The 18,644-nt window shown below is 34.1% G+C and overlaps 1 protein-coding gene across 1 annotated transcript in view; it reads right to left on the bottom strand.

Annotated features, from left to right (window-relative positions):
• Positions 1-18,644, bottom strand: part of LOC145291110 (uncharacterized) — a 129,705-nt gene that overhangs the window by 91,716 nt on the left and 19,345 nt on the right. Inside the window, exons 9-12 of the mRNA XM_080136626.1 lie at positions 13,875-13,994; positions 13,032-13,151; positions 10,531-10,650; positions 318-437 (exon numbers count right to left, since the gene is read on the bottom strand). Coding sequence (XP_079992752.1) covers positions 318-437; positions 10,531-10,650; positions 13,032-13,151; positions 13,875-13,994 — 480 coding nt within the window. The remainder of the gene's footprint in view (positions 1-317; positions 438-10,530; positions 10,651-13,031; positions 13,152-13,874; positions 13,995-18,644) is intronic.

Genomic DNA, 18,644 nt, shown 5'->3' with positions numbered 1-18,644 from the left:
AAGAACACTGCCAGGCACGTAAAGTACATTCATGTGAAATTTCATAAAAATTGACCCAGCCGTTTCCGAGTCCATAAGGAACTAACTCACAGACACACAGATACACAGACAAAGTACTTTTTATATTATTAATACATGAATTAAAACGAGTAAATGACACGATTTGAACTTATTTTCATAATTCATACATTATTCTTTTATAAATATAAAAATGCTAATTAATCCGCGAATAGCTCGTAGATTTTAAAAGGATATTCATTATCTTTGAATATGATTTTCAGAGTTTCATTGTCAATGCAAATACCAAGTTCATTTACCTTTTGGTGGACAAAATTTTTCGGTACAACCGACTACACCGTTGGGGCTGCAGATACAATCATTGCAATCATCTTTAAATTTCTGCCCTGCGTCGTAACCATTTCCTTTATGCCAGCAATCTGAATAGAAAACAAGGATAAAATGTAAAAACTACATTTTCAATTTTATACAGTTTTCTCTATGGATTTATTTACGTTTTTTTATTTTTAAATCTTTTCAATGACAATATCATATCACAATAAAAATGTAGAATTTCATATAATTTTCGTTATGGATTAAGTAATTAATTTTTAAAAATACATTTCGAAATTTTAACGTCTTTTGAAAAATTGTTTTTTTACATGAAGGTCACCACTTATCAAGGCCCAGAAGCCACTCGGGGATAAGTTATTTTGTGTACGGTAATCAAAGGGATAGTGTTGCAGTATTCATTAGTATTGGAGATTTGATAAGGTGTCATTACTTAGGGGGCGGTGCATCAAGAATTTGTTTATGTTGGACTTGAAGGCGTCCATGTTGACGTCATATATGAAAACAAATCAGACCTATTTCTTAATTCAGAAAACATTTAGAGCTAGATGTGAATTGTACAAGAATGCGATCATAAGACAACACCAGCCTGCGCACATAACTTAAAGCTTCCCTTCCGGTTTGCAAACAAACATGAAACCGTTAAGAATGCTACTTAAAAAGCAATTTTTAATGTTGTCGGTGAAAAACATAACTAAAATATTGGATCAAGATATATTTATGATAAATAAAAGGACACAATATGAAAAATGTATTAATACGTTCACATATTTTGTGTTGTAATCTATCTATTAATACGATAGCGTGTGTATTCTTTTGTGTCAGGCTTTTCAGCAAATTTCATTGGTTAAGATTTAAGAACACATCCGCTATCGTAATAATTATACTAAATGTGAGTCAATGAATTTGGTGAGTGTTTAATGAGATTCCAGGAATAATCTCCTCCTTTTCGAGTAGGGATGTTATATTATAAACCTTTTTTAAGAATTCAAAACACAACAACCATTGGTTTAAGCAACAGTCCGTTTTTTTTTATTTCTCCTCTTGTTCTTGCTTATGATAGATAGATAGAGAGAGAGAGAGAGAGAGAGATAGAGAGAGAGAGAGAGAGAGAGGGGGGGGAGCGACAGAGAGAATTATCGTGGCGTCCACTCGGTTGACAATCAAATCTCCAACTGCAATTTTTTTCCTTCTGTCATTTTTTCCTGTCAATCTTTTCAAAACATCCACGTAACCAGATTCCTTTCTGTTACATTTTTCATAACAATAACAAGGTTTGTTTATATTTGTGAGAAATATTGAAACAATTCCCGTTTAGCTTGTCAATTTTTGACATTTAATCCGCAGACACGTGCCACATTTTAATTCATGAACATACATATATGTAGATACACCTATACACGTATATATACTAGCATGTCAACCCGGCTTAGACCGGGTCATTCGTGTAACAGGGAGGGGAGATAGTCTGACGTATTTCCTTCCGGTAATGCCGGTAATGACGTCATTATTTTCTGTTAAAAAGATGCATATAATATATTTATGATGTACTACATTGACATAAGATGTCATATTTCAAAAAATCACATGGATATACTGCTGATTCCAAAAATCAGGCAAGTGCACACTAGGTTCTTATTTGTAACATTCCAAAAATCACGTAAATATATCAAGTAATCCTAAGTTCATATTTTCGTCCTTAATGTCCCAGGAAATATATCAAAGTTATTATTTTAGTAAGGGTGGAGCGATAATATGGGTTAAAATTATGAAAAACTGATTGTCGATATTAGTAACATATCCAAGAATTATGAAAAATTATGAAATGTGAGTTAATTGATTGGTATTTTAATAAAGTCATCAGCCCAGACAATATATAAAAGTTATTATTTTAGTAAGAGGGGGGGGTGATAATATTGGTTAAAATTATGAAAAATGATCGTCGAAATTAGTAACATATCCAAGATATATGAAAAATGATAAAATGTGAGTTAATTGATTGGTGTGTTTGTAATGAAATAATCAGACCAGACAATATTTCCAAGTTATTTTTTAATAAGCTTGCGCGATAAAGTTGGTCGAAATTATGAAACATGATTGTCGAAATAAGTAACATATGCAAGAATTATGAAAAAAGATGAAATATGAGTAAATGGTTTAGTGTGTTTGTAATGCAATTATCAGCCCAGACAATATATTAAAGTTATTATTTTAGTCAGGAGGCCGATAATATGGGTTACAATTATGAAAAATGATTGTCGAAGTTAGTACCATATCTAACAACTTAGAAAAGTGATAAAATATGAGTTAATTGATGGGCGTGTTTGTAATGAAATAATCAGCCAATATATCGAAATTATTATTTTAGTAAGGGGAGGTGGATAATGCTGGTTTAAATATTGAAAAATGATTGTCCAAATAAGTGACATATCCAAGAATTATGAAAAATAATAAAATGTGAATAGATCGGTGTGTTTGTAATGAAATTATCAGCCCAGACAATATTTCAAAATTATGTGTTCTGTAAGAGTGGGCGAAAAATGGGTAAAAATTATAAAAAATGGTTGTCGAAATTAATAACATATCAAAGAATTATAAAAAATGATGAAATATGAGTAAATGGTTAAGTGTGTTTGTAATGAAATAATCAGCCCAGACGATATATCGAAGTTGTTATTTTAGTAAGGGGGAACGATAATGTTCGTTTAAATTAAAAAAAATGATTGCTGAAAATAGTAACATATCGAAGAATTATGAAACATGATAAAATGTAAGTTAATTGATTGGTGTGTTTATAATAAAGTCATCAGCTCAGACAATATATAAAAGTTATTATCTTAGAAAGGGGACGAAGATGTGGATAAAAATTATTAAAAATGATAGTCGAAATTAGTACCATATCCAAGAATTATGAAAACTAATGAAATATGAGTTGATTTGTGTGTTTGTAATGAAATAATCAGCCCAGACATTAGATCGAAGTTATTATTTTAGTAAGGGGAGGGCGATAATATTGCGGTTGATGTAATCTTTGATTTTCATGTGTGTGTATAATATACTAGCAGAAGTACCCATTGTTGACTGGGTTCAAAAACAACCTTAAAAAATGGACTGATTTATATAACTGTAAATAATTTTTAAATTGATATTTATTTTCTACATACTTTTTGTATCTTCTGTACTCTTTCATCCTCTATACTCTTTCATCCTCTATACTCTTTCATCCTCTATACTCTTTCATCTTACAGCTGTACAGGAAGACACGCACACAGATGTTAAGTTTTGTTAAATCGTCCTATACATATATATGCAGACACACACATATTGCTGGGATCATCTTTGTGGGGAGAACCAATTGATCGATATGCAGCCCTTCAAATAATATAGGGGACAATAGTGGGAATTTTTGACACAAATATATGAACACGAATTTTTTGACACAAATATATGAACACAAATATATGAACACATTATAAGTAACCCATGGGACCCACCTATGTAAAAGTTAGTAATGTAACCCGTAAAACCCATATAATGTGTACTCCTATAGTTTTTTTCATATTGATATTAATATATAAACCACATTTTTTCTATTTATTTAAAAAAAAAAGTACTTTCTTATATATGGGTCGTGGAATTGCATTTACTAGCAAAAAAATCTAGCCAATTTGCATATTCTTTTAAACATTCATTTTAATTAATCCCCTATTAGTTTTTTTTCAGTTTTCTTATGGGATAATCATCGTTAGTTAATTATGTGTAATTATATTCATGCAGATATTCTACATGATTTATACTTCCGAAATATTTGTGCAAAAAGATTATAGTACGCACAAAACTTTTTCCATATATATTTATGTATATGTACATATTTTTGTTTAAAAAATTTTGCCTACCAAACTCCTACAGTTTTGGTCTACAAACATAGAATTTCATATATATATATTTGGCTTTTAGCCCGGGAAAATCGGTAAAAAAGTGTGAAAATTTAAAAAAAAAATGAAATATACGAGTCGGACGCCGGCTTTACGAATATGCATGCATAACGTAGTAGCTGTTGGCCCATGTTTTAATTTTTAGCTTTGCAGCAAACATGTGTTCATAGCCCAGTCATTTATGGCAGATGAAAAAATAAATCGTAAGCTAAACGTTTTGGTTTTGATTCTCGGTGGTGGCGCAGAAGTAATTTTTTAAAACTTTTAAATCATTATTATATATTGGGTCCAATATAATTTATATATCTATAAAAGGGAAATTGTCTGTGTACATTTCCCTGCAAATTACTCTGTCAATTTTCAGTACACAGACTTAAGATTTGACATAAGGAGTACTGAGATTTGGGAAATCTTTTTAATCAGTTTTCGCCCAGAAATTTGGCTGTCAAGGCATCAAAGTTCAATGATCTGGCCTTTGTAAAACTCTACTAAACTCCTCCGCCAACACTTGAAAATTTAAACGTAGGTTTCTTGGACATGGATCAAACTTGTTAACTTGATTTGAGCCCAAAACAATAAATCTTAAGGTGTCAAAATTGAGGTCAAAATTTTAAAAAATTTACCCCTCAGTTAAATTTTAGTCTAAAAATTGGAAATTTTACATAAAGTCTATTCCGTCATAGGGCAAGCGTTTTAATCAGTTTTTGGCCGAAAATTTGGCTACCAAGGGGTCAAAGTTCAGAAGATTTTATCTTTGCGATCTCTAGTAATCTATTCAGCTAATTTTGGGTCTAAACATTTGACATTTTAAATAAAGGATATTCAATCATGCATCAAGCATTTAATCAGTTTTAGGGCGAGAATTTAGCTGACAAGAGGTCAAAGTTTACAGAGTTGACCTGTGCAGACTCTACCAAACTCCTTCGCCAATTTTGGGTCTGAACATTTGAAATTTAAGATGTAAGTCTGGGTGCCCGGCGTTGTCCGGTTGTTTTGGGGGGGTGTATTGAGCAAAAAATTCGTAATAGGCAGGCAGGCCAGAATCTGTACCGCGAAGGAGGAAAATAACGTGAAAAAAAAACGTGACGTCTTCGCTGTTGCGCCCCTCGCCAAACTGGAAGTAACGAATGTTAAAATTAAGGCTAGTTAATCGAAAAGAGGAGATAAATTTCGAAAATATCGGCGAAAAAAGCGACCTCTCCCTGTAGAACGATTAATGAATCTTGCTTTCCGGGCAGTTGAAAAACTGCTTCTGTGGTACCAATATTCAAGAATTCTGGCGAAAGAACTGACCCATCAAATTATCGCCCCATTAGCCTCCTCCCACTTTTCGCAAAAAAATTTGAGACCTTAATTAACCATGCTCTAGTCCATCACCTTACAGATGCTAAACTTCTGACTGACCAACAATATGGATTTAGACAAGCCCGTTTCACAGCAGACATGCTCACTGTAATCTCTGAACGTATATACCACTCACTGGACAAAGCGAGGGAGGGCAGAGCGGTAGCTCTAGGTATATCTAAGGCTTTTGACAGGGTATGGCATGAGGGTCTCCTCAGGAAAATTAGATCATACGGTATCACTGGTAGAATACTTAACATAATTAAATCCTTCTTAGATAAGAGAAAACCCCAGATTGTCCTCGACGGTCGTACATCTAAACAATGTTATATAAATGCGAAAGTTCCTCACGGGTTTATCTTTGGACCTCTATTGTTCCTAATATTTATTAATGACCTCCCCGACAAAATTTCCTCTGAGATGGGTATATATGCTGATGACACCACACTCAATAACAGGCACGACAGGAAAACAAATAAACACATATCTAAAAAAAAAAAAAATGACAGAAACACTAGAGGATGACCTCCAATCTGTAGTGGAATGGGGACAAAAATGGATGGTCACATTTAATGCTGCCAAGACTAAACTGGTTTCCTTAAATAATTGTAAGAACCCTTCTCTGCCACCAATAGCAATGGCCAACGACTCTTTATCTGAGAGTACATCTTTCAAACTGCTTGGCGTAACGTTCACAGGAAACATGAGTTAGAACAATTACATTGAAAGCGTTGCCAGGACCGCTGCGAAGAAGGTAGGCTCTCTCTACCGTGCTAGAAAACTACTAACACCCGAAAGTATCCTGTACCTCTATAAGGCCACCATTCGCCCATGTATGGAGTATTACTGTCACATTTGGGCTGGTGCATCTGCTGCTAGTCTTTCGCTCCTAGACAAGATTCAAGAGAGAGTTGCCAATCTGATAGGCCCTGAACTGGCATCTAAACTTCAGCCTCTGTCCTATCGATGAAACGTTGCATCCCTCTGCCTGTTCTACAAGTATTTTAATGGTGAATGCTCTGGCAAACTGCAGACACTTGTGCCCCCACGACGTAGACACCATCGACAAACCCGACAGGCAGCTAAATCCCACCCCCACACATTAGAGATCCCTATATGTAAACAATCTTTCTACTCCAGTAGTTTCTTCCCCAGAACCGCTAAACTCTGGAATTCCATTCCAGGTCCCTGTTTCCCCAACTGTACTGACATGCAGAAGTTCAAATATAACATGAACCGACATCTTGCTGCCCAAATCACAACATAGTGCCAGTAGTTGTTGCCCCTGATAGTAGCCCCCGACACCAAAGTGCCAATGTGCCTTGTTTGGGGTGAAAATGTAATAAAAAAAAAGAAAAATGCCCAGTTGAGGATGAAAGAATTAATGTTTTTAGCCAAATTTTCGATATTTGTCGTCCGAAGGGTAAAGCTTCAAAACAAAACCGATCTTTTGAAATCCACCGCCTCTGTCAAAAGTTTTAGGCAGACATACAAACATACACACATGCATACATTTGAACAGACAGGTTAGATTTATATAATAGAAGATGACCTCCCATATCTTGTAATAAATAATTTTACCAAGAATTCTTCATAAATTTTGGTTTCGGTGTCGATTATAGCTGAAGGAACCCAAGACATATATATATATATATATATATATATATATATATATATATATATATATATATATATATATATATCAATCATAAGTTTCGGCTTCGGTTCAAGATCATGCACCTAAGTAGTATGAATATATTTTTTGAAATCACAACTTTATAATATACAAGAATCGATAGAAAATTGACTTCATAATAATATATTCGAAATCTACATGAATTAAAATTTCATTTTTAAGCGTATTTTACGATCGAGCTATGCCGGGCGTCCCTGCTAGCGTAGATAAATACTTTTGCATTTTAACAAAAGAACTACAATAACAGCAGAACGTCTGCATGTATGCTAAACATCCATATATTACATATAAAATAATCCGCTGTGGACTTTCCACATGCCTCTCTAGTTCATTATTATTCTAAATGATTCATTGAATAAATGAGTATATTCATTCCGACTTTGATCTATGATGCTTTAAGGTTTTCATTGCGGATTGCCAATTCAATTGATTGTTTATTTATATGATCCATGCATGTTTGGTTACTTCTTTAGCACAAAGGATCGATTGTTTTGATCATACCACACCCGTCTTCGTAACGCTTCAATATTTTGAGTTAAAGAAAAAGAGGCGTTACTTTTACTTTCTGTTTGATTGTATTAGGTTTGTTTAAAGTACGTATTTTTTTAGCAGATTATAAATTTTTAGTCGGATATTTAAATTTAAGTTTAATTTTTACTGTTCGGTTTTTAGTCGCGTGCAAGCGACTCTATAAGTCATCCCATCGGTCGGTCTGTCGACTGTCCGCAACACTTTTGTGCTTGGCCTTTTTGGTTAAGATGTTGTTAATAGATGCGGTTCTTAGCTTTTTAAGCTTTTCCTGGCCTTCGGGTCGGGATCAAAGTGTAGTATCTTTCCGGCAGATACTGCAAGCTATGAATAGCTATGACTAGCTATGACTAGTAAAGACCAGATGTGGGGGCAACCCCACATGTCTGACCTTTAACCAGCTCCCATTTCCCACCTCTCGGGAGCTGGTCCCCTTTTTCCTTTCCCCCTCCCTTCACTCCTCACATTAAAAATTGGCCTTGTGCCTAATTTGCTCAGTGGGGGAGCAAATAAATACCATCTGTTCCGGCAGATACTGCAAGCAAAGACCCTATGTGGGGGCGACCCCCACGGATAAGACCTTGGTCAATGTAGGGGCAACCCTTCATACCAATTGTCACTATCCAGCTCCCTTACTTCCCGTGGAGTTGGTCCCCATTTCCCCTTCACTCCTCACATTAAAAATCGGCCTTGTGCCTAATTTGCTCGGTGGGGAAGCAAATAAATACCCTTTTCCTGACCTTTTGGCCAAGATCAAAGTGTACTATCTGTTCTTACTACATGCTGTACTTATGGTTGTAACTTTTTGACATAAAGTGGGGGATCACTTTTCTGTATTAATTTAATGTAAAATGATCACCCACTTTACAACCAGTCAGTCTCAAAGCCAGTCAAGTCATTCTCCAGATCATTAAAATTGTTTTTGAAGGATTCCAGTTATTTTTTAAGCATTCAAGTCATTCTTAAGGTCATTCAATTCATCCTTAAGTTCATTAAAGCAATTCTAAGTCATTTACTTTTTATTTATTTAAGTCATTTCAGCCCATCTTCGGTCATTTTAGTTTATCTTTAAGAATTTCATGTCAATCCTACATTCACGCATTCATTCATTGCACGAGAACACGCGACTAATGGCTATCGTCTTATTGATTAAAAACTAAACAAAAGTGAGAACAAGAAAAGTGAAATAGGAACGCATCTAAATTTTCAATTATTTTAAAAATATCTTTTTCTAAAATTATATTTCAATCTAGATTGTAAGAAAGCTTGAATATTTCTGCAAGTAAATAAAAACATTTATCCTCATTGAATAAAATAAATAAAATAATCTTGGATCATTTTTATAAGGGAAACCGATGTGTTGTAAATATTATTATTAATAGTCATCAGCAACTTTTATTGTTCTCAGTCATTTATTGCTTGAATCAAAAGTAACTTTGAAAAACCGCAGCGATTGGTCAAAACTATCAATGATTATAAAAATTAATATATTTAATAATGTATCAAATTTTTGTTTCAGCGGTTTTATCAGAAAAATATTTATACGTTGAATATTTTTCTTTTTCGTGTTTTTCGATAAAAATTATTAATAAAACGTTTTCAAAATAATAAGACGACATTCAGAAAGAAAGCAGATTAAACACTCTAAATATCTTAAATATAACTTTACAAGTCAGGCTTGAAAAATGTATCTTAAGAAAAATCCGGTGTTCATAAAATGGTATTAATATATAGTTCTACAGAGGAGAAAATTGATCCCACTAACTCTGAAAATCACTAAAGAAAATAAAAATACCCACCTGAATAATGTATGTAATCGAAACAAAATCTGTCAAAAAATGGATCTTCTAAAAACATACACATTGAAATATAATAAAATATCCCCATTAGTTTTGAAAGGTCTACTAAATTAAAACAGTGAAGCCAAGATCGCCGGGGAAAAATGGTTGGATCACTCTACCGCTCCAATAGGTATTTCACTGCCAATGCAAACCTCTATCTGTATAAGAGCCAGGTACGCCGTAAAATGGAGTACTGTTGCAAAATCCGGGTAGTTTACAGAATAGAATACAAAACCAGCTTGGAAACCTAGTAGATGATGACTTTTTCCTCTCCCTGCGGCCTTATTCCAACAGATGATTACGCTCACCTCTATTGTTATTTTCATCGCAAGTACTCAACTGAAATCCAGTCTATGGTTCCCCTTGCAAAACTTTAAAAAAAACCCACTTCACTAGCTACAACCACTTTATACGATTTCTCCCACTTCTACCTGTGGAAAAATCTAAACGCGGACTCCGTTCCTAGAAATGTGCATCTATGGAACACTGTTCCGATTGCCTGCTTACCGGTTGAATACAACATAATAGTTTTCAAATCTAATGCAAACAGCTTTTTTAGCCGTCCCCATGAATAATCAAATTATACTCAATGTACACGATCTACGATTACAATCTTGCATTCATTAACCCTAATCTTCGAGTGACTCCAAAATAAAGAAAAAAAGCAAATAAAGAATAAATTGACGCTATTTTCTAAATAAGATGAACATATTTGAGAAATTTAAAATTAGAGATAAAATCGTATAAAAATCGTTGGATTAAATAAGATATTGATTATCCGTGGTTATGATATATTTATTTATATTTATTGTTCATGCAGATAAAAAATTTCATTTACCTTTATCTTCACAAGCCATTAGGGTACAAATGGCAACGCCGCCAGCTACGCAGTTGCAATGATTGCACTCGTCCCAGAAAGTTTCTCCGGGTTTGTATTCTTTTCCATTATGCGTACATCCTGTGTACAAAGTAAAAATACAAATTATAAAATATATAAAGAATTTTATACAAATATGTTTTTCGATTTATATACGTTTTTAATATTAATTTTATTTTTTTCATACGGCAATACTGTTTCCTAATACAAATCAGATCTTTTTATGTCGAGGAAACCCTAACGGCGAAATTGGACTCTGCGAGCAAAATGAAAAAGTGCACATTGCGCAGATCGTTTGCAGCCTTCTTCTCTTTTCAAATTCCCGCCAAACAGACTTACAAAATGTGTATTACATAAGCAATCGTGAACATTAAATAGAAAAAATAACACACATAGACAAGGTCGTTCTTAAACCCATGAATGGCTTGTAAAAAAGCTAATTTTGGACTTTTATTAAATAACTAGCAAGACTACCTGGTGTTTGCTCGGAGCAAATGTGTAACATATTTTTATTAAAACTTCTATCTTTCTCTTTTCTGTTCGTTCTTACACACATAAACTTATAGATTACTGTAGGAATAAGCCAACAGGAGGGGAATCTCCCCCCCCCATTTAAAAAAATCTCTAGAGTCAAAGAAATAATATTCTTTATGTTTGAAATATTATTCCCTCAGGCCAACGTCCACGTCGATCAAAATTTACCAACTTTGTTGGTGTTTGTGATCTGGACATGCAAACACATATAGTCACAAACAACTGCTATTTATATATTAAGTGAAAATTATATTAATCCGAAAGCTGAAAAAACATGTTAAGCAAAGCGTATCGAAGGGGAAACTTGGGTTATCTGTTCTGATCGATTTTACCTTCAAAAATATATTTTACTTTTTTATTCTTAACTCACATTCATCACTATATATCACTACTTGGACGTAAATGGGTACTATTTGTGACCATGCCTTCATATATGATACTTGTGTGTCATATACGAAGTCTTTTGGATTAACATTATGCTGTAATCAACATTTCGTAGAGAACAGTTGTGATGATATTCTCTCGATTCTAAATCCCTCTGGTAGACGCGCACATTCATGAAAAAGACTGACGCCGAAGATTTAAATGTTATTTATATTTTCGTAAATATAACAGCATAATGCTGACAAAAAATTCATTCATATGTAAACTGAGAATAATTCATTCCAAATATTCCTTATTCGACAAAATGAAGAAATGAACTTTACCGCAGTCGAAAGCATTGGCAACATAAGCTGAAGTTATGTTTACATTATTGAACGTGTCTCGTCCACAAGGCTTAGCTTCCAGAAGAGAACTGACTAGAGATCCTCTGTTTTTCTCGCTCGGAAACGTGACTTCATTACATATCGTGATCGTTCAATTATATGTTTTCGCATGGGACTTTGGCCTTTGTACTTCGTTTGAAATCGCGCCATCAGTTCTTGGGTACATTTCTGTTTGCCTAATATATACTAACGTGATCCTTGTGTAAATTCACACTAACTAATTTAATCGTTACTTACGCAGGGTCTCTCATGTTTAACGGTTTTATATCGGCACAGTGTAAGCGTTGGTAAAGGGAATATTTTAATGGGTGCATTATGTGATTTATGCCGTTTTAAAGGGAGCTTAGGAAGCAACAAGAATAAACTGACGTCGTGAAACTTTATTATAACTATTTTCTCTACAAACTCCAATTTCAACAAGAAGGATTGCATTTGAAAATGGTTAAAGGCTCACCCGTAAAACAGATACCGACGTTCAAAATATGCTTATTATATAATACATGATACGCGAGTAAACTGTATAAATTTTCAATTGCGCAAAAAGAAAATAGGAACACTTACATTCATATATTTATGAGCTGGTACATCTACCACTAGTCCCCTTCTATTGTATAGGGTCGGAAAAGAGTCTACAATATAATAGGCCCCATTTTGTCAACTAAGTTTCAACCCCAGTCCCATCGCTGCAATGTTGCACTTCTGTGCCTGTTTTACAAGTATTTTAATCGAATGTGCACTGATGAACGCGTTGCACATGTGCTTCTTCGATGTACATCACTCTGAGAAACCCGTTTAGCAACAAAATCACGCCCTTTCACTGTTGAGGTTCCTAAATGTTAGAAAGTTATCTATACTAACAGTTTATTCCTTCGAACAGTTGAAATTTAGAATTCCCTTCCTGCTACCTGCTTCTCTGATTGTACTGATATGCAGAAACTTAAATGTAATGTAAGCCAACATATTGTTAATTTTTCCTAGGAAGGGTTCCAAATAGTATTTTCTTATGTCCAAGAAGTGATATGACTTGTTAGGGTGAACGTGAGTATAAAAAAACTTGTTTGATTTACATACCGATAAGACTGCGTACGAATTGTGGAATAATTATTATGAATATGGTTCAAAGTTACTTCAGTTGTAATTACGGCAATTTTGGTTATTTACCTTTTGGTGGACAAGCTTTCTTTGTACAACTGACTGTACTATTACGATGGCAGACGCAGTCATTGCAATCGTCTTTAAAACTTTCTCCATCGTCGTATCCCTTTCCTTTATACCAACAAACTGAGTAGAAAACAACAACAAAAAATAATTTAAAAACACACACATATGAAATTTTATTACGGTTCTGTTCATGAATTTATCTACGTTTTAATTTTTGTATTCTTTCAAAAGAAAAAAAATATAAAAACTACAAGAAACATTCAAAATTTTACATAATTTTCATTTATGGATTTATTCATGTTTTTTATTTCTAATCTCAAATGATAATCGTATATCATAATGCAAACATGATACAGTGCATAATATAGAGTAAATTCTCATAGCATGGTGTGAATTCTACATAAACAAACGCATAACATGGAATAAAAACATAATAACATGGATATAATATAATGTGATGTAGTTCCCATCGTTTATATGTAAATAAATTAAAAAAATAGGAAACATCCCCAAATTTGATAATATTATTACAATATTCAATCAAATGTGTAATAAAAGAACTTAATTAAAAGTATACCTATATATATATATATATATATATATATATATATATATATATATATATATATATATATATATTGAATTAAAAAAAATATATATATATATATTTCGGAGCATGTTTAAAATGTATGGAAATAATAATAAACCCCATAAATTATTCATACGCATGCGCATGTATAAAATGTATCGAAATTTGAATAAACTCGCAAATGAATAATAATTGATAATATAGTATTGGTTATCTGTGAATATTTTTATCAATAAAGAAAGAAGTTTCTTTACCTTTTGGTGGACAATATTTTTTGGTACAAGTGAATTTACCATTTTCACGGCAGACGCATTTATTGCATTTGTCCCAGTACCATTCACCAACATCGTATCCTTTACCTTCATGCCAACAATCTGAGTACAAATCAAAGATAATACATTACCAAACACATTCAGGATTTTATACAATTATATTTATGAATTTATTCAATTTTTATTGTTTTCTTTTATAAATGACTCGATTATATCCTGATATTCTAATGCAAATAAAAAATATCATAAAGTGGAAAACAAAATCTCATTTTCGGTGTTTATCACAATAAGAACTCCAAATCTTGTTTCTTTCTTAGAACTATCCGTCTGTAGAACACAATACCGTAAGACTGCCTCCATGCTGATTATAACATCATCGTTTTCAAGTATACGGCATAATCACGTTTGAGACATCGGTTCCCGTCAGATCACCGAAGTTAAGCAACAATGAGCCTGGCCAATACCAGATTGGTAACCATGTGGACTTCCAAGTACTGTATGTGGTCTCCGCTTATCTCGGCTTTGTTTTCAGTCATCCAGGTTTTCTCCTTACCACTGGACTCAAGCAGTGTCGACCAGGAGAGGTGTGGTTGGAGATTGCGCAACTCTTCTAACACCATTACACGCGCAGATGCCCCTACAGAGGGTATAATTTGTCTTTCAAGACTGAACGGAGGCATCGTTTTCAAGTCCAATGTAAATAAGTTCTTGTTAAGCTCTCCTATTATATATAATTAAACACTATCCAAGTCTCATTATGATGTTGGCTACCTAACACACATTAACCTTTATCATAGAATGAATTCTGGACATTGATGTCGAAAAATATTACACACTCTTCATAAATCTACCCAGAACTTTAAATCTAATGTCAAATCATTTCAATGAGTATTTATAAATATACTCAGACGTTTATTCAGATTTTTTAAATCGTCTGTTTTTTTTTTTTTAAGTGTTTTTATATTCGGGTTACACTGTACACAGGCTCTAATTTGGGACCAGAGAAACTCTCTCTTATATCCGTTATTCTTATATTTGGGTCTCTTATATTGGGGTTATACTGGACATAGTTCTACATAGGTGAAGAATACTTCCGGCGTGTCTTAAAATCATTAAGTAAAATAAAAGTATCCATCTGTATAAAGTATGTAATGAAACAGGTCGATCGCTCCTTGTAGCCCCTCCCAATGACTGACACTGATTGGCTGATTATTTAAAACCAATCATAGGCTAACAATGGTGATTGTTACGATGGTAGCCATTAGACGGCAATCCCTGACAAATCAGGTACTGATTGTTCAAGGATTCCGGCCAATAAATAGAGGATACGCAAAGCGAAAAATAAAGGTTTTTTTTTTGTTTTGTTTTTTTTATTTGTCGCCGGTTAAAGAACGAAATCTGTTTTTTTTTGTTTGTTTTTTTACACAGTGATCACCACCTATCAAGGCCCGGAAGCCACTCAGGGATAAGGGTTATTGCAAGTACATTACGTTAGTATGGAGATTTGATGAAGTGTTTACTTAAGGGGGCGGTCCATTAGGAATTTGTTAACATTGGACTTGAACACATCCAAGTTGTAGTCCGGTAGGAAGCAGGCAGAGGGAACAGAGTTCCACAGGCGTGCAGTTCTAAGAAAGAAGCTTTGTTCATGGAATCCACGTTTTGATCTAGGCACAGATAAAGAGTGGGGGAAAATTTTCACAGTGGATTCGGCTAGACGGGTGTTTTTCGTGAAAGATTGGCGAGGGGGGACCAGAGATTGGAGATTCTCCATTATTGGCGCTGCCTAATTGCAGTTAAGATTTTCTAAGAAAACTTTATTCCGCCAGTCAACCACAATCACTCACATTCCGCACTGTTTGTTGAAGATTGTGTAAATAAACGTTTTTTATTGTTTATAACAAGCGTTTTCCGACATTTTCTTTTGATTGCTTGGCAACTTTTCTTCTCTCCAGTACCAAATCCAACCATCGTTGACTGGACCGCATGAATCTCTTGTTTCTACGGATCTTAAAGCAACGTTAACGTGGAAGGAAACCGAGAACGAGCAGTCGAAACAGTGGTAATCAAGAAACCATCGCCCAACTCGGCGCCGTGAAGATAGTGTACCACATGATGCTATTTTATCTATACAATGAACAAATTTGATAAATGTAAAAATACAGATGAAGTCCCTAATGAATTGTCTGATTTATTAGAATATTAATTATCTTTTGGTATGATATTTTTTTATCTTTATCCAATATATAAAAGGCAGTATGTCTGTTTGTCTGTCTGTCTGTCTTTCTCCATATTTTAAACTCTATCTGTTCCGAAACTAAAAGTTTCAGAGTAGCACTAGGGACCTTACATGATTGTATTTTTTTGTGAACCTTTCTTTCTATGGATCTTTAGCCGGTTAAAATAATTTTTAAGGGGTCAAAAATGGTAAAAAAGTGAAAGAAAATCCTTATGCATTTTGTACATTAGTTGTTTTTGTTTTAATCAGTTCAGATGCGTGTCACTTTAATACATTGGTAACGTCACCAGCATTGAATACTACAGTTTTGGTTTCGATTCTAGCTGAGAGCACTGAAATAGTTTTTTTTAACTTTTGAAATCAAACTTTATAATAATATATACGAATTCTGGACAAATTAAAATATCATATGTAAGCATATTTTACGATTGGACAAAGCCGGACGCTACCCCCCCCCCCGCTATTTTTAAATATAGAAATTGTAACGCAAATAAAGAAGGAAAAAATGATACAAAAAGCAAGATAGCAAAGTGACTCAGCAACACGCAACAAATTAGTATCTCTTTTATTGTATTTTTTTAATATACATGTTTTAATGCAATGATTGACTTTGTTCGGTTTATTTACATTTATCTAAAAAACAATAATAAAAAAAGTATTGTTCTCAAAGACAAAGTGTTTTTGACTTTGCTATACAGGTCAGAAATAAACCCTCCAAACAATTCCGAACAATGTAAACTTTCCAAAAGCTCAAATTAGTTTTGGATCATTAGTTAATTTATGGTCGACTTTTTAGCTTAGAGGGGCATATCGAGACCCAGAGGATACTCGAGGATAAAGGTTAATGAATATCAAATAGACAGTGAAACAATACCCCGATAATCAGTAATGGTGGAACATGGGTTGTGTTTAAGTATTTAAGATGGCGGTTCAACAAGACTTTATATTAGTGTGGAAAACGGCCATGTTACAGTTTGCTGAGAAGCAGTCCACTGTATTATATTCCATAGGATTAACAGCTACCGGAAATAAACTTTGTTCATGGAATTTTCGTTTATTTTTATGCACAGATAAAGAGTAAGGGAATTTTTTTTTTTACACAGTGATCACACTTATCAAGGCCCGGAAGCCACTCGGGGATAAGGGTTATTGCAAGTACATTACGTTAGTGTGGAGATTTGATGAAGTGTTTAATTAAGGGGGCGGTTCATTAGGAATTTGTTAACGTTGGACTTGAACACATCCAAATTGTAGTCCGGTGTGAAGCAGGCAGACGGAACAGAGTTCCACAGGCGTGCAGTTCTAAGAAAGAAGATTTGTTCATGGAATCCACGTTTTGATTTAGGCACATATAAAGAGTGGGGGAAATTTTTCACAGTGGATTCAGATAGACGGGTGTTTTTCGTGAAAGATTGGCGAGGGGGACCAGAGATTGGAGTTCAGACGAGCACCTGCCATGGAAATAACGATAAAATAAGGATAGGCTCGCAACGTCTCTTCTGTGGAAGAGAGGTTGCAGGGTAGAGAAAAGGGCATCCCCCACTAAGCCACGAAGTCTATTTTGTACTCTATCAAGGCAGGATAGGCTGTTTTTAGCAGCTCCTGCCCACATATGGCAACAGTATTCCATCCTTGGACGTACTTGGATTTTATATAGATAGAGAATTGCATCAGTAGCGAGATATCTTCTGGAGCGGTAGAAGGATCCCACCATCTTTCCAGCGACCTTGGCAACAGACTTGATGTACGTGTTCCATTTCAGATCAGGAGTAAAGGTCAAACCCAGAAGCTTGTCAAAACACGGGGCCTCACTCAGACGAGAGTCATCCATCGCAATTGATGCCAGATGGGGATCAGAGCGTTGATGATGTAATTGTTGACACGCTAGACGAATATTTGTTGTGAACATTTTTTTTTTTCAGAGGGAACAATATATTAACGATAAGTCAAGCACCTCCCATGAAAAGTATTGACTGACTAGCAACCTCTCTTCTCGGAGAAAGAGAAAGTAGTAAAAGCTTAAATGTAAAAACAAAACAAACATCTAAACAAAATTAAAATCTTGATCTCGATAAATTATGGAAAAAATATTCGATTGTAAATTAGTTACTAAGAAATACTCAAATCGAAACATAATTTTTTTGTCAAAGTATATTTACTAGTGATGGGACCGTTATAATATTTCCCGATTCTGATACAATTACTGATTCTATACAAAATTCCCGATTCCCATACAATTACTGATTCTGATAGAATTACCGATTCCGATTCTTTATAAATTTCTAAATATTTACCGATAGAGTTGTAATTTTCTCCGATTACTGTGAAAACACGTTAAATGCGCAGATAGTTTTCTCTGACATATAAAGAAACTTGTGAAGTCGTTTAATTTTTGCTGGTTGTTTAAAATCAATATTTGAACATTGCCACTAACAGTAAAAGATTTTGTTTCATACAATATCAAATGAAAAAGACAATTACAAAATCGTTTTTAACATCGGAAGTAATACACA

The sequence above is a fragment of the Euprymna scolopes genome, chromosome 12 (assembly GCF_053919585.1).
Source record: "Euprymna scolopes isolate OS-2025 chromosome 12, ASM5391958v1, whole genome shotgun sequence".
Taxonomy (NCBI): Eukaryota; Metazoa; Mollusca; class Cephalopoda; order Sepiida; family Sepiolidae; genus Euprymna; species Euprymna scolopes.
The sequence above is the reverse complement of the archived record's forward strand: the minus strand, read 5'-3'. Positions and strand labels throughout refer to the sequence as shown.